Source organism: Neltuma alba, unplaced genomic scaffold (genome assembly GCF_004799145.2).
Source record: "Neltuma alba isolate B1F8T4 unplaced genomic scaffold, ASM479914v2 tig00012957_pilon, whole genome shotgun sequence".
NCBI classification, from domain to species: domain Eukaryota; kingdom Viridiplantae; phylum Streptophyta; class Magnoliopsida; order Fabales; family Fabaceae; genus Neltuma; species Neltuma alba.
The window spans coordinates 494,388-513,007 of NW_021637317.1; the positions used below are offsets into that span (position 1 = coordinate 494,388).

The 18,620-nt window shown below is 33.2% G+C and overlaps 2 protein-coding genes and 1 non-coding gene across 3 annotated transcripts; 2 read left to right on the forward strand and 1 right to left on the reverse strand.

The window, feature by feature from the left end:
* Positions 1 to 5,942: 5,942 nt before the first annotated feature.
* On the forward strand, positions 5,943 to 7,878 carry LOC114732979 (expansin-A4). The gene is made up of 3 exons (XM_028920397.1): positions 5,943 to 6,143; positions 6,259 to 6,577; positions 7,173 to 7,878. The coding sequence occupies exons 1-3, from the start codon at positions 5,996 to 5,998 to the stop codon at positions 7,480 to 7,482; spliced, it is 777 nt and encodes a 258-aa protein (XP_028776230.1). The 5' UTR covers positions 5,943 to 5,995; the 3' UTR covers positions 7,483 to 7,878.
* Positions 7,879 to 11,239: 3,361 nt separating this feature from the next.
* LOC114732982 (small nucleolar RNA snoR143) lies at positions 11,240 to 11,396 on the reverse strand. Its single transcript, XR_003739041.1, has one exon. It is a non-coding gene; the product is annotated as a small nucleolar RNA snoR143 (small nucleolar RNA).
* Positions 11,397 to 17,397: 6,001 nt separating this feature from the next.
* On the forward strand, positions 17,398 to 18,440 carry LOC114732962 (AP-3 complex subunit beta-2; the record flags this gene model as incomplete). Its single annotated transcript, XM_028920364.1, has 3 exons — positions 17,398 to 17,643; positions 17,950 to 18,024; positions 18,191 to 18,440. Coding segments are annotated over exons 1-3 (441 nt in total), but the record flags the coding sequence as incomplete, so codon positions are not given.
* Between the last annotated feature and the right edge of the window lie 180 nt (positions 18,441 to 18,620).

Sequence of the window (18,620 nt, forward strand, 5' to 3'; positions counted from 1 at the left end):
AGAGAAGTCAAAGGACACGTGTGAATAGGTGGGTGGGTCTTGTTGACCTAATGCTTTATTATTTTGATGACGTGGCATTTGCTTTTAGATTTGCTCCATCCACCTAATGCGGCAATTTATCCAACTCACACTTCTTCCCGCGGAAAAAGGTCGCTAACGTGGACTTTGTAGTGCCACTGTATCTCAATTCATTCGTGAACAAAATATTTGTAGATGAATTATGATATCTTAAATCAAAATAAATCAATCAATTCAATTTTTCTAATGATTTAAAAATCTATTGTCTAATGAAGATGGCTTGGTGCAAATATATTGGAAAAAGGAATGTCCACGAAGTTAAAAAATTATAAGTTCTTAGATTGTTATAAAAAGTCAGAATAACATCAATTGTCGCCTTTGCTTTAAAACAAAAAATTAATTAAAAAAGCATCAATTGTCACCAGAATTTGACGAAGAGTTATTCCTGTGGCTTATGGGTAAAATTGTCAGGTCATTTTTTATAGTAAAATAATATTAATAATAATCTGATTAGTTTTAACCCCTCAAATGTAATGAATGAATTGAACTCTTATACTTCAATTTTTTTTTAAAAAAAAGAAATTACGTAACATAGTCTTATTACTCTTCTGGTCATTAATATAAAATCTATTTAACTAATTTAATTAGATTAAAGAAGTTAGGTAAATTAGTTAATTATAAGAAAAGTGACACATTTTTCCTAAAATACTATAATCAAATGTCTTAATACCCGATCTCCCTCTTCTACTTGATTATGATTAAGGGAGTATCCATAGGGGTAATTTAGAGAAAGTTGATAAATATAAGAAATGAGTCTCATATTTAGAATCAAAACCAACTCAAAAATTGGATTTTATATTAAGGACCAGAGGAGTACAAGACTTGAAACGAAATGCCGTGAAAAAGAATTAAAAAGATAAATGCGAGGGATGTAATTGATGACGGCAACTGCAATAGTATATACTCCTCTGATTATGATTTAATTATTAAGTTAATTTTGATCCTAAATATAAGACATATTTCTCATATTTATTAATTTTTCTTAAATTATCCCTGTGAATACTCCCTCAGTTATAATCAAATAAGCGATAGAGGAAAGATATTAATAAAGATGATTATGGTATTTTAGGAAAAATATGTCATATTTATTATAATTAACTAACTTACCTAAATTTCTTAATTTAATCAAATTAGTTATATAAATCTTATATTAAGGATCGGGTATGTAGATTTCAACAATTACGATTAGATGTGCATTTTTTTTAAATGACCGTCTACACGAGTTATATAACCATTATATAATTGCAGATAATTTAATACCTTATTTTACTTTGTAAAAAGTACTAACAAAACATAAAAAATTGTAATTAAATTATTCCAAAAAAATGGAAAAGCAGAAAATAGGCACTCCCATTCATTAATGTTGTCATGTTGAACTCGCATCTGTGGGTTTTTTTTTAATAGAAACGAAGAAATTCATTTGATGTAAAGTCTGTACAAAGCATAGAAAGTTACGAACATTTACAAAAGAAGTCTAAAGGTAGTATAGCTCTGTACAATGTGGTTAACTGTGGCTCTAATGTGAGTCAAAATTCCTTCTATAGTATAGGATTCATTTGCAAAAATGCAGTGATTATGAACCTTCCAAAGCTTCCAACAAACAATGCAAAACCCAATTTTTCAAGAAATGTCCAGTTTTGAGTTGAGCAGCATTTTCTCTATCAAAAACACTAGACTGTGACCAAAGAAGTCAATACACAGATCATGAAGTAAAATTTTCTTCCAAATGGTGGAAGCTGTAAGGCAATCTTTAAAGACGTGATCAATATCTTCTGTCCCTCCTTGGCGAACCCCACGCTGATGTTCTTTTTGTTTTGTTTTGTTTTTTGGTTTTCTATTTTGAATTTTCCAGTTTCCACAGACTCACGGCTTCAAAGTCCAAAGCTCAAATTCACAGAGTCCCCAAATGTACGGCTAATGCACGGCGTGATACGTGGAGCGACGAATGCGGCCAAGGTGGGTCCCCAAAGTATTTGCAAGGTGCAACATTTTCTTCCGTTGTTGTTTTCTTCATTAATACTCATTCTCCGTTTAAGGGAAAGGAATGGGATTGGTCTTTAGGATTAATTTGGGATTTTAAGTTTTGATTAATTAATTTTTTTTATGAAACACTTATTTATAATTTTTTTGAGGTCTTTTTCTATAATACACATTACTTGACAGTTTATACTTGATAGCATATCCCACACGTAAATAATGGGAGGGCAAAAAATGCCCAATAATACTAATAGTCCGTTTATATTCATAAGTGATTGCTGGCCCACAAAATTTCTTTCTTACAAAAATCCACTTATCTTAATTTAATTAGAAAGGTGTTTCAGCGGATAAGTTTCAGTTTAAGTGTTGTGTGTGCTGGTCAAAAAGGTGAAAAAGGGTTGTATATTAAACAAGAAGGATAAATTATTTGAAATGAATTCAACTTGAGTATTGGAGCTTTTATGACCCATTGACACTAAACACTTTCATTAAATTTTTCTTCAACATAAGGCTATATGAGTTTGATTTATCTAGAGTATGATGTGTGTACAAGTTTTTATTGTCAAGTGAAGGAAAGTAATTAAAAAAATCAACTTAAATAATAAGTAGAACTAAAAATATGAGTTCATTCTTGCGGTTTGAATTAACAAGATATCAACCTTAGCTGGCCTTAGTAGGTTGGTTGGCCAATTGTGAGCTCACCCACAAACAATGGATTAGTTAGTATAAGTTGGCAAAATGCTAACCCAATATTGTCGTAAGTTGAGAAATTCAACTCACGAATTCATCCTATATTAATAGCTCTAGCAATGAGATGATGATAACCTCATATTTTTTTCCTTTAATCTTCAAACATAGTAATGTTACCTCTAGGAGGGTCTTATTTCAGGTCCTTAGGCCTCAAGATGGATGCAAGTCCTCAGGGTGAAGACAAGTCCTGCTTTCTTGAGGATCTCTGCTTTGACATTAAATCTCATGAATAGCAATGTGAGTGAAGGTGATATCAAGCAAGTTCTCTTTGACATGAGTCCTTTGCAAGCTCTTGGTTCTTTCTTAATATAATATCTAGTTGACTAATTCAGAAAAATTAAGAACGTTAAATTTTTTTTAAAAGTATTTATTTATCATTTTTAAATTAATTTGTCTAATTTATAAACTGATATATAATCTAATGATACCATAAGTATTTTAGAAAGATCATATAACAGATACTATATATAATCAATTTATTTTATTACATTCTTAATCTTTTCAAATTAGTCAATTAGATTTTACAGTAAAGACCAAAAACTACATATTTGTGACAGCGTGTGTGAGAGAGATGCCCTTTTATGGTCGTCCATTAATATTCATATTAGGACGAGAATAACAAATTTGATGCATCGTGACTTTCATGCGTGAGCATGGGGTTTCACTGCGAAGTCTTCGGAATATGACTTACTATTCTTTTTCTTTCTTTTTTTTACCTCACTAGCAGTCAAAATTGGAAGACACAGACATATATAAATGAGAATCACGCATCAATAATTTCCTAATGAATATATAACTTCGTTTATTATTTTCAATATATATTATCATTATTATTTAACTTCAATTCAATTGGGTTCGTTCATTTGGGTTGTGATCGAATACGTGTGGAAGCCACAGCCGGATATGTTTCATTGGCGATCGAAATGAGTTGGGGCAAAAAAAAAAAAAAGGAAGAAAAAGTTAACAACCTGTATAATAATATTCTTATCTCAAAGCTATTTTGGTCAATGTTTTGTTGCTTTTTTCTGGCCCTTGGGGCGAACCAAGGTTATCATAAATTCATACTTTAGCACTAATTTTGTTCCCTTTCTCTATTTGCACCTCAGTGCTTCCAACTCCACATTTTGTGCTATCTTTTTCTCGTGCCATATATATATATATATATATATATATATATTAATTATACATATGTAGTTATTAGTTATGCTCATCCGGTCCTTAATATAAGACCTGTTTAACTAATTTGATTAGTTTAAAGAAGTTAAGTAAGTTAGTTAATTATAAAAAATGTGACACATTTTTTCTAAAACACCATAATTATCTTTTTTAATACCTTATCCCCCTCTTCTATTTGATTATGGTTGAGGAAGTATTCATAAGGGTAATTTAGAGAAAATTAATAAATATGAGAAATGGGTTTTATATTTAGGACCAAAACCAACTCAATAATTAGATCATATATTAAGGACCGGAGAAGTACAAATTATGTATGGGGCTCTTCTTAGATGAGGGGGATTTATTTTCCGACAAAAGCCGAGAAGATTAACTTGAAATAGCGAAGAAAAACAAGAAGATGAAAAAGGAAAGAAAGAAAGAAAGAACCGAATTAATAAAAATGGGAGTTGATTATTACTATTATTATTATGATATTACTTGTCACTCCAAAGCACAACGTGCATGTGAAGCAAAGGGATTTCATCAGTCCCCCATCCTTCTTTTGTCCCCTGCACTCAAGAGAAGGCATTTTAATTTTTCTTGCCATGTTTTTATATGTATTGAAAATAAAAATATACTTTACTCAATAATAACAATTACATGTATTTATATATAAAAACACTACTTTCAGTCCAAAACATAAGAGCTAGACGATAAGTTGGGTTTAATTTTAAATATAAGATTTTAATCCAATTTGTTTTTTTAATTTATAATTTTTTCACCAAAGTATCATATTCATTGCATGTGGTAAGAGAATTTCATCAAAAGATGTTGCTATACACATGATTATAAAGAGTATTTTAGATAAATCGACATGTATTTGTCAAAAATAATTAAAATAATTAATTTTTTTCAGTATTTGTAAACTACTTATCTAATTATAAATATCAGTATATCAAAGATGAGAGGTTCAGCCATAAAAACAAGATGAGAGAGGGAATAATATTTTATTCTGCATTACTCTAAGGTTTTCGTTTTTTTTAATATTTGCGTACGCAAATGACAAACTCTATGATGTGGAATGTAAGGAGAAATCAAGAATTAAAAGCCTTCTTATACGGCCAAAAAAAAAAACCGAGTTTTGATGCGCATGATGAAAATGAAGAAATTACAAAATAAGTTTGAAAACAAAAATATTTTAACACACGTCTTTTCAAAGATATTTTCCCAAGCCCCCCCCCAAAAAAAAACACTCACACACGCCTATAAATAAACAGAGACATAAGAAAAAGGATAATAAATAGAGAAGAACATGGACTATAGAAATTTATTAATACATGCATACAAACAATGTATATGTGCATTCATTATGTTCTATATATGTATTCAGGTTCACATATTATATTTTTTTAGTAATTGTCATAAAAATATAAATAACCTTTTGGTATAATTTTTTTTTCTATATGGAGTGGTGCATTATATTTTGAACAGACTAGTTTATAACAACAATAACAATAATAATAATAATAATCAAACAATGTTATAATATAATGCTTGTGCTGATATATTGATGCTTTATAATTTAATAATAATCATTCTTAATAGTTAATACTATTCCAGTTCTAAATATAAAATTTATTTACGTGAATATGATATTTAGGACTGGAGAAATATAAACTTAATAAAATAGCCAATTCAACAAGAGTTATTGACTCTGTTGAAATTTAAAATTATTGAATATAAATATTTACTTCAGGGTTTTAAGTGTAATTTTCTCAAAACAAATTAATTATTTTTTTCCCAGTGGGAAAAGTTGTTTACGGCGTAAAGGAGACAATGAAGCATTAATTAAGGATGATAATTGCGTCCCTCAAAATTTCACTTTTCTTTAGCTAAAAAAAATAAAAAATTATCACTTTGCCAGTTTTCTTCCCTCCCCTGCCTCCATAAATAGCCCCTACTTCCTCTGTTTTCCTCCTCAGAAGCTCATTCACATTCTCACTCTCTGCGATCCCAAGAGCTAGCATTGACCCCAATGGCTCTTCCCACTCTCTTCGCCATTGTTTCCTTTATCGCTTCTCTGGCCCTCACCGACGCTAGAATTCCTGGCGTCTACACAGGCGGAGAGTGGCAGAACGCTCACGCTACTTTCTATGGCGGCAGCGACGCCTCCGGCACCATGGGTATTTACTTCATTTCTTCACCTAAACGAGAAAAAGCTTTAAGCTTTACTACTCAAGTTGTCTATTAAGTGAAACCCATTAGTTAAAAATTCTGCGAATTGCGTTGTATGTGCAGGAGGGGCGTGTGGGTACGGAAACTTGTATAGCCAAGGCTATGGGGTCAGCACGGCGGCGCTGAGCACAGCTCTGTTCAACAATGGCTTGAGCTGTGGGGCTTGCTTCGAGATCAAGTGTGGAAGCGAGCCACAATGGTGCCATCCCGGCAGCCCGTCGATCTTCGTGACGGCCACCAACTTTTGCCCGCCTAACTATGCTCTTCCCAGCGACAATGGCGGCTGGTGCAACCCCCCACGGCCACACTTCGACCTCGCCATGCCGATGTTCCTCAAGATCGCCGAGTACCGCGCCGGCATCGTCCCTGTCTCTTACCGCCGGTACTTCCCTAACACTATTCCTACTTTTATCTCGTTGTCACTGTTTGTTAATGTTGTTTCTGGATCTAAATAAATGAACAACCTATTTTGCTCTCTTAATCATTTTTCCTAATATAGATTTCCAATTGATGTGGAACAAGTAAAAAAGTAGCTGAGAAATTTACTGCAGCAAGATTCTGCTTCTGCTATAGCGCGTTAAGGAGTTGAAAGTATTGAAAATAGTAGATGATTGGTTCAGTCATGGGAAACCCGATCAGGAATCGTACCATTTTTTTTTTGTTCTTGATAAAAGCTGAACCGTTGATTTGTTGAAGTGCAATCACTTCCCTTGTGTCCCACAGCCGTGTCCTAGTCTGACGTAGGTATTTGACGAACCCACACCGCGTAATTACACGAATCCCGAGCCAACCAAAATTATAAGCAAAACCATCTCTCGATCTCGAATCTTTATCTTGCGATCCTGATGCCTCGTACTGTGTACCTCGTCTGTTGTTACCATGATGACTTTTGCAGTGTTTCATATCTCAATGATTCAACTTCATCATTATGTTATGGATTATGATTCAGTGACTGATATTGTGTGATGGGGGTGCAGGGTACCTTGCCGGAAAGCCGGAGGGATAAGGTTTACGATAAACGGGTTCAAATACTTCAACCTGGTTCTGATAACGAACGTGGCCGGAGCAGGGGATATAGTGAGGGTGACCGTGAAGGGTTCGAAGACGGAGTGGATGAGCATGAGCCGTAATTGGGGTCAGAACTGGCAATCCAACGCCGTTCTGGCTGGCCAGTCACTGTCCTTCAGGGTCACCGGCAGCGACCGCCGGACTTCCACCTCCTGGAACATCGTCCCTTCCAACTGGCAATTCGGCCAAACATTCACGGGAAAGAACTTCAGGGTCTGATCTCAGAACTACCCGGCCAACAATCCTATATTAAAAAACAAAACAAGTAGAAGAAAGTCCTGTTTGTGTCTTTTTAAAATTGGTTTTTCTGTCTTTTGGAATGTGGATACGCGGGAACGGCGAGCAGAGGGAAAAAAAGGTAGCAGTACGTGGAGACAGAGTGGAAACTTTTTGACTTGTTAGTGTGTTCTTTGTTTTTTTCTTCTTGGGAGTGGGAGGGATTGGGGTAAAGCGAAAGTGAATTTCGAGGAGAAAGCTGAAGTGGCTGGCTGCTAAGTGTTGCGCCCGCAGCTGTGCGCTTTTACATGTGAGAGACTGTGAGTTTTAGTACATTCTTATTTGTATTTACTCTTCAGTTCCTTCTAAGTTCAATGAATGTGTTTGTGTATTGATTAATGGTCTCTTATTTGTCATTTTCACTTCAATGATTGCATGAGGGGAACAAAAGGATTCACAATGAGTTTTATTGCTAATGAAGATAATGTAAAAATGGAAGTTAAAAGAGGGAAAAAAGATGAAAGAGAACCCCCGGGGGGAGGGAGCCGGAGGTTTACTAGTCAAGTTTAGATAAAGTACTAGTGTCCCAATGGCAATATTCTGAGCATATTTGTCATGTTTGTTACAGGTCAAGGGAAAAATTAATCTTTTGGTCTTTCAATTTCCAACTCACTTATAACTTAATACTTTAATTATGATTTGATATGACTTAGTCTCTAAATTTTTAACTCGTTTGTGATTCAGTTCTTTATCTTTTTATTTTTTTTAATATTATTGTCCGTATCATCTATAACTCTCTTTTGAGTCATCCTACATGGCATCTGAGTTGTCCTTGTCAAATATGATATTGTTAAAATTGGTCCACCTCAGCTCCACCTCTTTTTTAAGTTAGCTAAAAATTTACATCATGTGAGGAAGAACCATCAATCTCGTCTACTGATATTCGTTCTCACCTATGGTCTGTTCGATCTCCCTTTTTCCTTTCCTCTTCGTTGTTGCTTTCCTTTGGTTCCCCTCTTTTCCCTTTGTTCTTCCGCGGCTTCTCCCTGATCCCTTTCTTTAATTTTCAATTCCCCTTGTTTATTCTTTCAGCCACCGCATGACTCCTTATATTAAGTTAAACTATTATTTAATATTAAAAAGATAAAACTACCTTTAGTTCCCTAGCTTCTATTCACAATTATAGAAGAATAAGATAAATGAGAAAAAGAGAACTAGAAAGACACTTAAGCTTATTTTTACACAGATCATTATCGTTGCTCTTGAAGTGAAACCCAGTCGAAGCAGAAGAAGCGATGATAAGAAAAGAAGATAGCGGCTTTGAGTTAGACTGAAGTGGAGTGAGGTACGAGAGAAGGTGAGAAAATGAATTTGGAGCATTGTTGTGGCAGCATGGAATTTGAGGTGGAGTAATTTTTCACAAAGCCGATCTGGTTTGTTTTCCTCTTCAAGCTTCGACTTTTTTCATACCTGCAACTTCTCTCTCTCTCTCTCTCTTTTTGGGTCTTTCCCATCTTCATAATTGCCACAGCCCTTCCTTCTTTTGTTTTCAGACTTTTTTCACAAAAGCCGACCCAAGGTGGAGCAATTTTAACATATCATAAATGACAAGGATAACTCAAATGCTGTGTAGGATGACTCAGAAGTGGATTATAGATAATAAGGACAATAATATTAAAAAATAAAAAGATAAAAGACTGAGTTATAAGCGAGTAAAAAATTTAGGAATTGAGTTATAAGTGAGTTAAAAGTTGAGAGACCAAAAGATTAATTTTTCCTAATTCAAGCATAGATACATTCTTTAAATACTTCTCTTGCCTTATTTATAAGGCAGAAAGAGAAAAAAAAATTTTTGTTCCATTTATAGGGCACTGAGAGGAGATATTTTTTTGGTTCTATTTATAGGGCATTGAGAGAAATTTTTCGTATATATGTATAATTTCATCTTTAATTTATTATTGTGTTGATTTTGTCTGCATGAGGTATACTGTATATTAAATAAGAATAGAGTTTAAAAGTTGTTGAATTTTAAATGAGAGTTAATAAAATTTAATGTTTTTTTTTAAGTTTTTGTGAAACATATTAAAAACGACTTATAAATAGGACAAGGAGAGTGTAAGCGTATCTTAAGTATTTCCTTTTAGAAGCCAAGACTGAGATCATCACTTGCTACTACCTTCAAACAAAAAAAAAGAGAAAAAAGAATAGCCAATTTCATTATATGAAAAAGTACATAAGGTTAGTCGCATATGACGCCGCAAGACGCACCATACACCGAAAAGTTGACCAGGCAAAACATTAAAGATGCAAACTCTTGCGCGAATTGAGTGCCCGTCATTCAGGGAAGACCCGAAGAGTGTTATCTTTTGACATTTTCATTACTGGGTGTGGAAATATTTTAGATGCAAGCGGAATAAGGAGAGTAATCCTCCAATAAGATAACCCCTTTTGTTGTAAGGGTTCTCCCGTAGCTTTTGTTACTAATAACTAAGGAATAAGGATGGGGGGACTATAAAAAACGATCAAAAGGCATATCCACATTATTAAGCACAAGATGGTTTATAGAGCATCATCAGGACGAGTGGGGTTTTTTTTTTTCCTTTTTAGGCATAAGTATTGGGAAGTAATTTTTTTCATTCTAGGTACAAGTGTCCTTGGAATAATTTTGTTTGAGACACTATTAAATACTAAATAATTAAATATGAATATCTCTCTTAATAAAAATTTAAACATTAATTTATCATATTATAAAGAATTAACCCCTCCTATTAGAATCATCAGATGCAATTTTATTTGAAACATTATCAAATACTAAATATTGACACTTTTCTTAGTGGGAATTTATTTCTTGATGTCAATAGTCATTTTTGTTGGGCTAATATGATGGAGTTCTGGGAATGGATTTGGGCCCAGAAGCGCTACAACAGGGTACTTGAGTTCTGCGCAGGTGTGGCAACGTTGCCTGCAAATCCAGGATCATCACAGCCGTTGGATTATTAGTCTAGTAAATTTGAAACACCTCACTGCTGGGGGAAAAATTTTGAAATGCTTCACACAGAGCTCGGAGTCCCGGCCAAAAAAACTCCGATCCTAAGTATAACACCCTTATATATAAGATATTTAGAACGAGAAGAGTAATTTATCAGGGCGAGAAGGCAAGCAAAACTTTTCTTTAATGCATTTGGCATAATTTGTAGGAAACGTGGGCTTAGACAGTAGATGGCTTCTTGAGATCAGGAGAGGCTACAGTCTCGTAGCAACAATTAAATCTCATATTCTTACTTGGCAGCTTTAGATCTAGATTCTGTTCCTTTGACAAAATCTCATTCCCTTCCGTATCATCATCAACTTAATTTAACATTAACACAGAAACAATGACTCTGCCACTTTACCCACTACAATAGTCTTACTTATTCCTTTACATTCTTTGGCACATCCAAAAACACTACCTTGGCCCTTCGCTTTGCCAAAAGCAAACAGTACTAGAAACTGTGTCTGTTTTCCATCATTAATATATATGTTATACATTTTGCTCAAAATATATATATATATATATATATATATAATGTTATACAGACAACACTTATGACACTATTTAACTTGAGAATTCTACACTTCCACAATTTCTTTTCGTGGTTGTCATTTAGTTTCTATAAGATTGGTTCATCATTTTCTTAACAATATTGCAATTTGTCCCACTTCCAATTATATTACAGAAAAGGACTATATAAACAAACACGAATCCACAAGTGGAAAAAAAAAATGTGGGATGGAATCAGTAGACGAATGAGAAGAAACCCATAGTCTGTGGATACCATCCCTACGGTTGTCTGGCCGCTGCTTGATCAAAACACACCTACTAAGTTATACAGGTAACCAGCTTTCTTCTGCTGAACAAAACCTGTTTCCTGCAACTAAAGCAAATGCTTCGATCAAGCTTTCTCTGTCAGCACTGTATTCAACAAGAAAACAAACCCTAATCAAGTGTTTTCTCTCACAAAAGAACCAGCCAGTGCGAATATCCAGAAACCCCTAGAGGTAGAAGAAACGAGGGCTCATATCAAGTGTAAATTATGGAAAGATCCGTCATGGTGGGAGAATTCAATTGGAACAGAAGGGAAGACCAGAGGCCGAGATACCGAAGCCGGACCCTTCCAGCGAAGAGAGTCGGCGGCACCTTCAGGCTCCGGGTATAGTCATCCCTAGCTCCAACCAGACCCACTCAAGCCTCTCTCTTTGTAATCACAGCCCCAGAAATGTTCTGCTCATCAGCCGCCGCGCCGCTTATATATATAGGACTTCCTCCTTAGTCTTCTCTTCCTAGGGTTTCGCCGGGTCGCTTAATATAAATACAAAATTGCCACAAAACTTCATCTGAATTATGGCTTTTTTATCCAGACACGACAAACAGTAAAAATATTTACTCAGATGCTATAAGATCAAAAATATTTACTCAGATACTACACTTGAAATCGTTCAGACAGTGAACGAGTTCAAATTTGTACAGAAGTTGTTCATGCCAAAAACGACTTCAGTGGGACCCACATCCAAAATATGAAAATTGTTCTTGGTCTGAACAACTTCAGTGGGACCTACATCACAAAATGGAAGTTGTTCTTGGTCTGAACAACTTCAGTGGGACCTACTATTTGTCTTACACTCCATGTGTTTTCAGCTTTCATATTTTGACCAGACTATTTCTGCCTTTTCCAGCTACACGCAAAGTGTTTCTTCCTTCTCCAAATATTCCCATCAATATAGAGTAGTCATTCAATGTCTTTCACGCATGAATACTTTGTTTTTGCATGTGAGTGTATAGTATGAATTCTATTTATATAAGGTATTCGCCATTCCCACTCATCAGAAGGCTTCTCTTCACTTCTCACATTCTTCTTTCTCTATGTGTAAGGCATTCCCGTGAAGTAGGTAAATACGTTTTATCTCAACTTCAATTCTTCATACAATTCAATTCTTCTTTCTCTATATATAAGGCATTGTGCGTGAAGAATTGAATTTTATCTGCAGGTCCTTCAGTTCTTCTTTCTCTTTCCACAATTTCACGTGAAGTTGGTGGTGTGTGTGGCCTTGCAAATATTGCATACGTTTTATCTCAACTTGAGGCTTAATTTTTCTTCTGATTAAGGTACATTCTCTTGATTAATTTTTTTAAAAATTTTGATATGTATTTTGCTAAATGATGGATAAGAATTTTATATTTAGTCATTTTTACATGTTGAGTTTGTTTTAATTAAAAAAATGTAGATATAAAATAAATTACAGTTTACTTTTTTATAATCTGATTAAATATATATCTTTTTTTTTAGTAGATAGTGTTTGAGTAAATATGTAGTCAGATTAAATATGTATTTAGTTAGATAATATTTGGTTGTGAGCATGGTAATCAAACTTCTCCTATGCCAGTCAATACGTCATGAAAAATACTTGAATATTTAAAGAAAAATTGATGGAATAATATTCCTCACTCATAAAATTTTAATATACAATGATAAAATTATTTTTGTTAAAATTACGTAAAATTTATATCAAAGCATGCATAGAAGACAGTTAAATTATTTAACTATAAAAACCTTTAAAATATTGAAAATCCAAATCAGTGGTCCAAGTTATAATTTTTATTAAATTTATAATTATTTATTATTTGATTATGCATAGTGACTTCATGTATGAATTTCATAAATTCAAGTTTACATACCTGTCACGAGTTTACTTAAACTCGTGAGTTTGACAACCCTGGTTGTGAGCTTAGTCTAGTCTTGTATCTAGCCAATGAAAGCTAGCACTAAATGGTGTCAAAATTTTCCTAATAAAAAGAGTACTGATGATGGGGTTAATAATAATAAAAGAAATGAGTTTTTTTTTGGAAAAATTAGAGAGGAGGACCTAGAGAAAGCAATATTTATTAAAGAGGATCTTAAAAATTATAATTATTTAGGCAGACCAAATAATAAACTATAAATTTAAAAAAATCACTCAACAGTACTCAACTATATTTATTAAAGAGGAGTAATAGCTAATTGTTTCGTCATATTAAGTAATTATAATTTTTAAATAACTAGTGTGAAATAGTTATTAACATTTATTTTTGTTTCATTCATAAGGATGTTTTTTTGGGTCACTTAAACGGTACCTAATATAAAATTACACAAGTACATTTATTATAAGCTTATTATTATTTAATGTAAATTTACCGTTATGTGTTAACTAAAGTATATATCTCATCAAAAGCATTTATTCGCAATATAGAAATTAGAGGTTGAAAGGAATATAATTATTCTTTAATAATATAGATAAATTAAATTGAACATTTGAAGTATGAAGTTGGGACCAGGAGAAAAATGAAGCAGAGGCAATTTTTTTGAATAAGAAATATTTTCAAATTAATTTATTTAATCAAATATTTATCTAATTTAGTCATTAAAAATATCCAATAATGGAACATAAGTTAGAAAAAATTTAGGAATGTAGTTGTGGGAGAATTTAATGTTTTTAAATATATTTAATCCTTCTAAATATTTATAGTTTTTAAGATCCTTTTTGATAATAAAACAGAAGTAATGATTTTAGCTAATTTTTTAATAATATTTAATTATAATATTTTTGAATAAAATGGAATGAATAGAAAATTATTTATTTAATATATTTGAAATATGTAATTTATATTATTAATTTTATATTGATATATTAGAATTTATAATAAAATTTTAATATGTAACGTTTAGTGGTGATACTGGCTATGTGGTAAGGTTTTTTTTAGTTTTTTCTGATCAATATCATCATTTTCTTTTATATGAAAATTTTTTCAAACCTAATGTTTTATTTATTTCAGGCTGACATAGCAGAACAGTTATATAGGCTAACAATTAATTCTCGTTCAACATGCTCTGATTGCATTGATTATCGAGAAAGAGTTGCTCGAGACCAGCGTAACATCTTACTTGCAGTTAGAGAACAACGGTTTAATATGAATTCTCAACCAGCTCCACCACCAGTTGAGCTACCCCGTCTACAAATTCCTCGAGATAGACTAAGCAAACGGCGAGGCGGTTACTTGTCTACTCAGCCACCAATTGTAAATGAAAATTTAAGTGAACAAGAGCCTCAAAATTTTAGTCATTTTGATAACATACCAGTCTCATCAAGCCTATCACCTCTTCCAATCCAACTCATTTTTACCCTCATCACATGCCATCATCATCAACATTATCCCATTCTGACTCACCCAATCCTCCTCAATTTCAGTCATTCATGTTCTTATTTGATGATCCTGCATTATTTATCGATCAATATAACACTTCTTCTTTTGAGCAAGGTGGTCCATCAAATGAAGCATTTGTCACCCCTTGACAATCAATTTCTTTAGCCGAATCACCTTGGTTTGATTTAAATACGTCAACTACGCAGACAAATGAGACATTAGATCAAACTCAAGAAGTAAATATAACAACGGCCATAGCGTGCGCGGAGGAGACCAAGATGTGGCACGGGGAGTCATTATTTGTGAGGTAAATTAATTCTTATTTTTGTTCATGTCAATTTAATTTTTAATTTTTTTAATTTTATAACATTTAATCATTACTTATTTTCTTTAATCACTTTTTAATTAATATAATATTAATTATTACTACTATCATTATATAATTATTAACTCATTGTTCTAATGATATGACCATTATTAACATCCCTGTAGGAATATTTATGTGGTGAGAGACTGTGAAGAAGTTGTTCAGATGCTGGTGAAATTTAAAAGTTGTTCACACCAAGATGAATTTCAGCTAGACGGAAGACAAGGTTTATTGGAGGAATTGCTCTTACTGAGATGAATTTTAAACGTTGTTCAAGCCAGGATGAAGTTCAACTGCATGGGAACCAATGTTTATCGAAGAAATTGCTCTCATTAAAATGAACTTTTAAAGTTGTTTAAGCTAAGAAGAACTTTGAGTGTAGCATTTGGGGAAATAATTCTCACTATGTAGTATTTGAAGATTTTTTTTCCTTGTTTGCAACGTTTTGCTAAAAATTCCCTAAGTAACACAAAGCTGGGTTTGATTGCAAAACCCAAAACATGCAAAACAAAAGCCCCTTTCACTCCGTTAAGTGAGGAGAAGGCTTATGATGAGTAAGAATACATTATTAGCTTTCGACTAGAAACTAAGGATAAAATAAAATGTGAATCTGACATTTTTTTCTAAAAATTCTTGGAGGAGATTATCATATTTCTACAATTCAATTAGATGTGAAATCTAGAAATTTCCTCAATATACTATTATTTTTAATAAATCTATATTAATATCTAATTAATATTAATTATTAATTATTAAATAGAATTAATTAAATATAAATATATTAAATAAAAAATAATAATATTCTATTTATAATTTTAGAATTTTAGTTATAATTTTGGAATAATTAAATAAAAAGAATGCCGAATGCCTTATATAAGTAGAATTCATACTATACACTCACATGCAAAAATAAAGTACTCACGCATGAGAGATAAGGAATGACTACTCTATATTGATGGGAATATTTGGGGAAGGAAGGAACACTTTACGTGGGGCTGGAAAAGGCAGAAATAGTCTGGTCAAAATATGAAAGCTGAAAACGCATGGAGTGTAAGACAAATAGTGGGTCCCACTGAAGTTGTTCAGACCAAGAACAACTTCCATTTTGTGATGTGGGTCCCACTGAAGTTGTTCAGACCAAGAACAACTTTCATATTTTGGATGTGGGTCCCACTGAAGTCGTTTTTGGCCTGAACAACTTCTGTACAAATTTAAACTCGTTCACCGTCTGAACGATTTCAAGTGTAGTATCTGAGTAAATATTTTTGATCTTATAGCATCTGAGTAAATATTTTTACTGTTTGTCGTGTCTGGATAAAAAAGCCTCTGAATTATACTATCTGTCAAAAGAAGGGAAAAAAGACTATCCGATGAAAAAAAAAGGGTATAATTATACTATATTTATATTTAAATCAAATTAAAAATTAAATTAACTCTTATACTACCTCTGATCCTTAATATAAAACCTCATTTGATTTTTATTTTGGTCCTAATTATAAGACTTCAATCCATTTTATCTCTCATATTTATATATTCTTTCCCAAGATAGTCCCTTTAATAATAATAATAATTTTAACCAATAAACTTGATTAGTACGGATATTTTAGGAAAGATAACACCTATTTATTATAAATAATTAATTTAACTTATTTCCTTAATCTCCTCAAATTAGTCAACCAGCTCTTATAATTAGGATCGAAGATAGTACTAAAGACCAAAAATAATATAATTATTATATCTTATCTCGTGCATATGTAACTTCACATGTACATCCAAGTTCAAGCATACACTATACTTTGTTGGGATTGTTTGGTTTAATCCATATTAAAAGTATTTTTTCACAAAATGAGATAAACTCTTTTATATATTTATTTCGTATATTGTAAAATCATTTTCAAAATCATGATATAATAATATTTGATGTAACAGTGGAGACAAAAAGTTCTATTGGCCCAAATGTTCAAAGAGGTGAAATAACAAATTTTAAGAATTAGAATAGGAGACATTCTTGGGAAAAAAAAAACAAAATCACGTCCATATACTTCTTTCAGTCCATTTTAAATATCAGTCTTGTTAACCATTTTTAATTATAAGATATTATTTGCAGAGATTACAAATAAAATCTTATAATTAGTACTGATGATTGTTAGGTTGATGAGGTGGATGATGACTCAGTATAAGTACGGTGACAAGTTTTTTCCATGAAGATGGTCTGGAGGTGGGGACAAAGGGGCAATTCCAGCGAAGGTATTTTCCAGTGTTCGATCTACTCTTTTCTCGGCATCCAAGCACTCCCAACTTCGCTCCAAATTCAGTTAGTAGAGGATCAGAGAAGAGTTGCGACAGGAAAAATTCTTCCCAAAATATGTTCCCACAGTTTGGGGCGACGGCGGAATCTTTGAGTAAAGCGTCCACGTTGGTGTTCCGGATCGGTACAGACGCCCATCTCTACGACGATCCCGAAGATGTCAGTATTGCTCCCCTACTCGACAGCAAGTTCGATTCTGAGAAATGCGAAGCTCTTAAGCGATTGCTTGCCCTCATCGCCCAGGGCTTCGATGTCGCCAACTTCTTCCCTCACGTAAGTGTAAAGAAATCAATTTCATTTTGTGTTGCAGCTTATCATTATTTGTCAGCTTCTTAACCTATATGTTGATTTGCGGTGCTCGATTTGTACTTCATTCATGGTGTAACAAAATCACCGGATACGAACTTCATTTCGCCATCGAAATTTTATGGGGAACAATTTTCAGTGGTTACTTGTAGTTACAGTTCGTCTAGAAAACGATTTAGTTCTATGACTTAAACTAGTTCGAAGATTTTTCTACCTAACATGTACTCATCTGTTTTCCATATTTTCTCTTTCCATTATCAAATGAGATTGCAGGTTGTTAAAATGTTGCATCTCAATCTTTGAAGTGAAGAAGCTGGTCTACTTGTACCTCCTGCATTATGCTGAAAAGTATGTAGCTGCAGTAAGCTGGTCATGGTCATATTTTATAATTATGCATTTAGAAGTCAGTACATGCTTTATTTCCTGACTCTTGGCATTCTATACTCGGTTTCCGCACATGATGAGTTACTCTCACTGATAGTGCTTTTATTCTTTCATCTTTTTAATGATTTAGGCGTCCAAATGAAGCATTGCTATCAATTAATTGTTTCCAGAAGGACCTCGGTGACCCAAACCCACTGGTGAGGGCATGGGCACTTCGTGCCATGGCTGGTATAAGGCTTCATGTAATTGCACCTCTTGTTCTTGTTGCTGTGGGGAAGTGTGCAAGAGATCCTTCTGTTTTTGTTAGAAAATGTGCTGCAAATGCTCTTCCTAAGCTTCATGATTTGCGGCTAGAGGAACATACTTCTGCAATTGAAGAGGTCTGGTTAACATATTCATTGCTTATCGCTTTCATCATCATTTCCATTGTTTCTGCGTGTTTGTGCCCTCTGAACGCAGCTGCATCCATAATTTCCATGGGATTTATACTTTGAAATCTGAATTTGCATAAGATACTTCTATGCCAGATATTGGAGGGTTGGCAATGTAGGATTATAAGG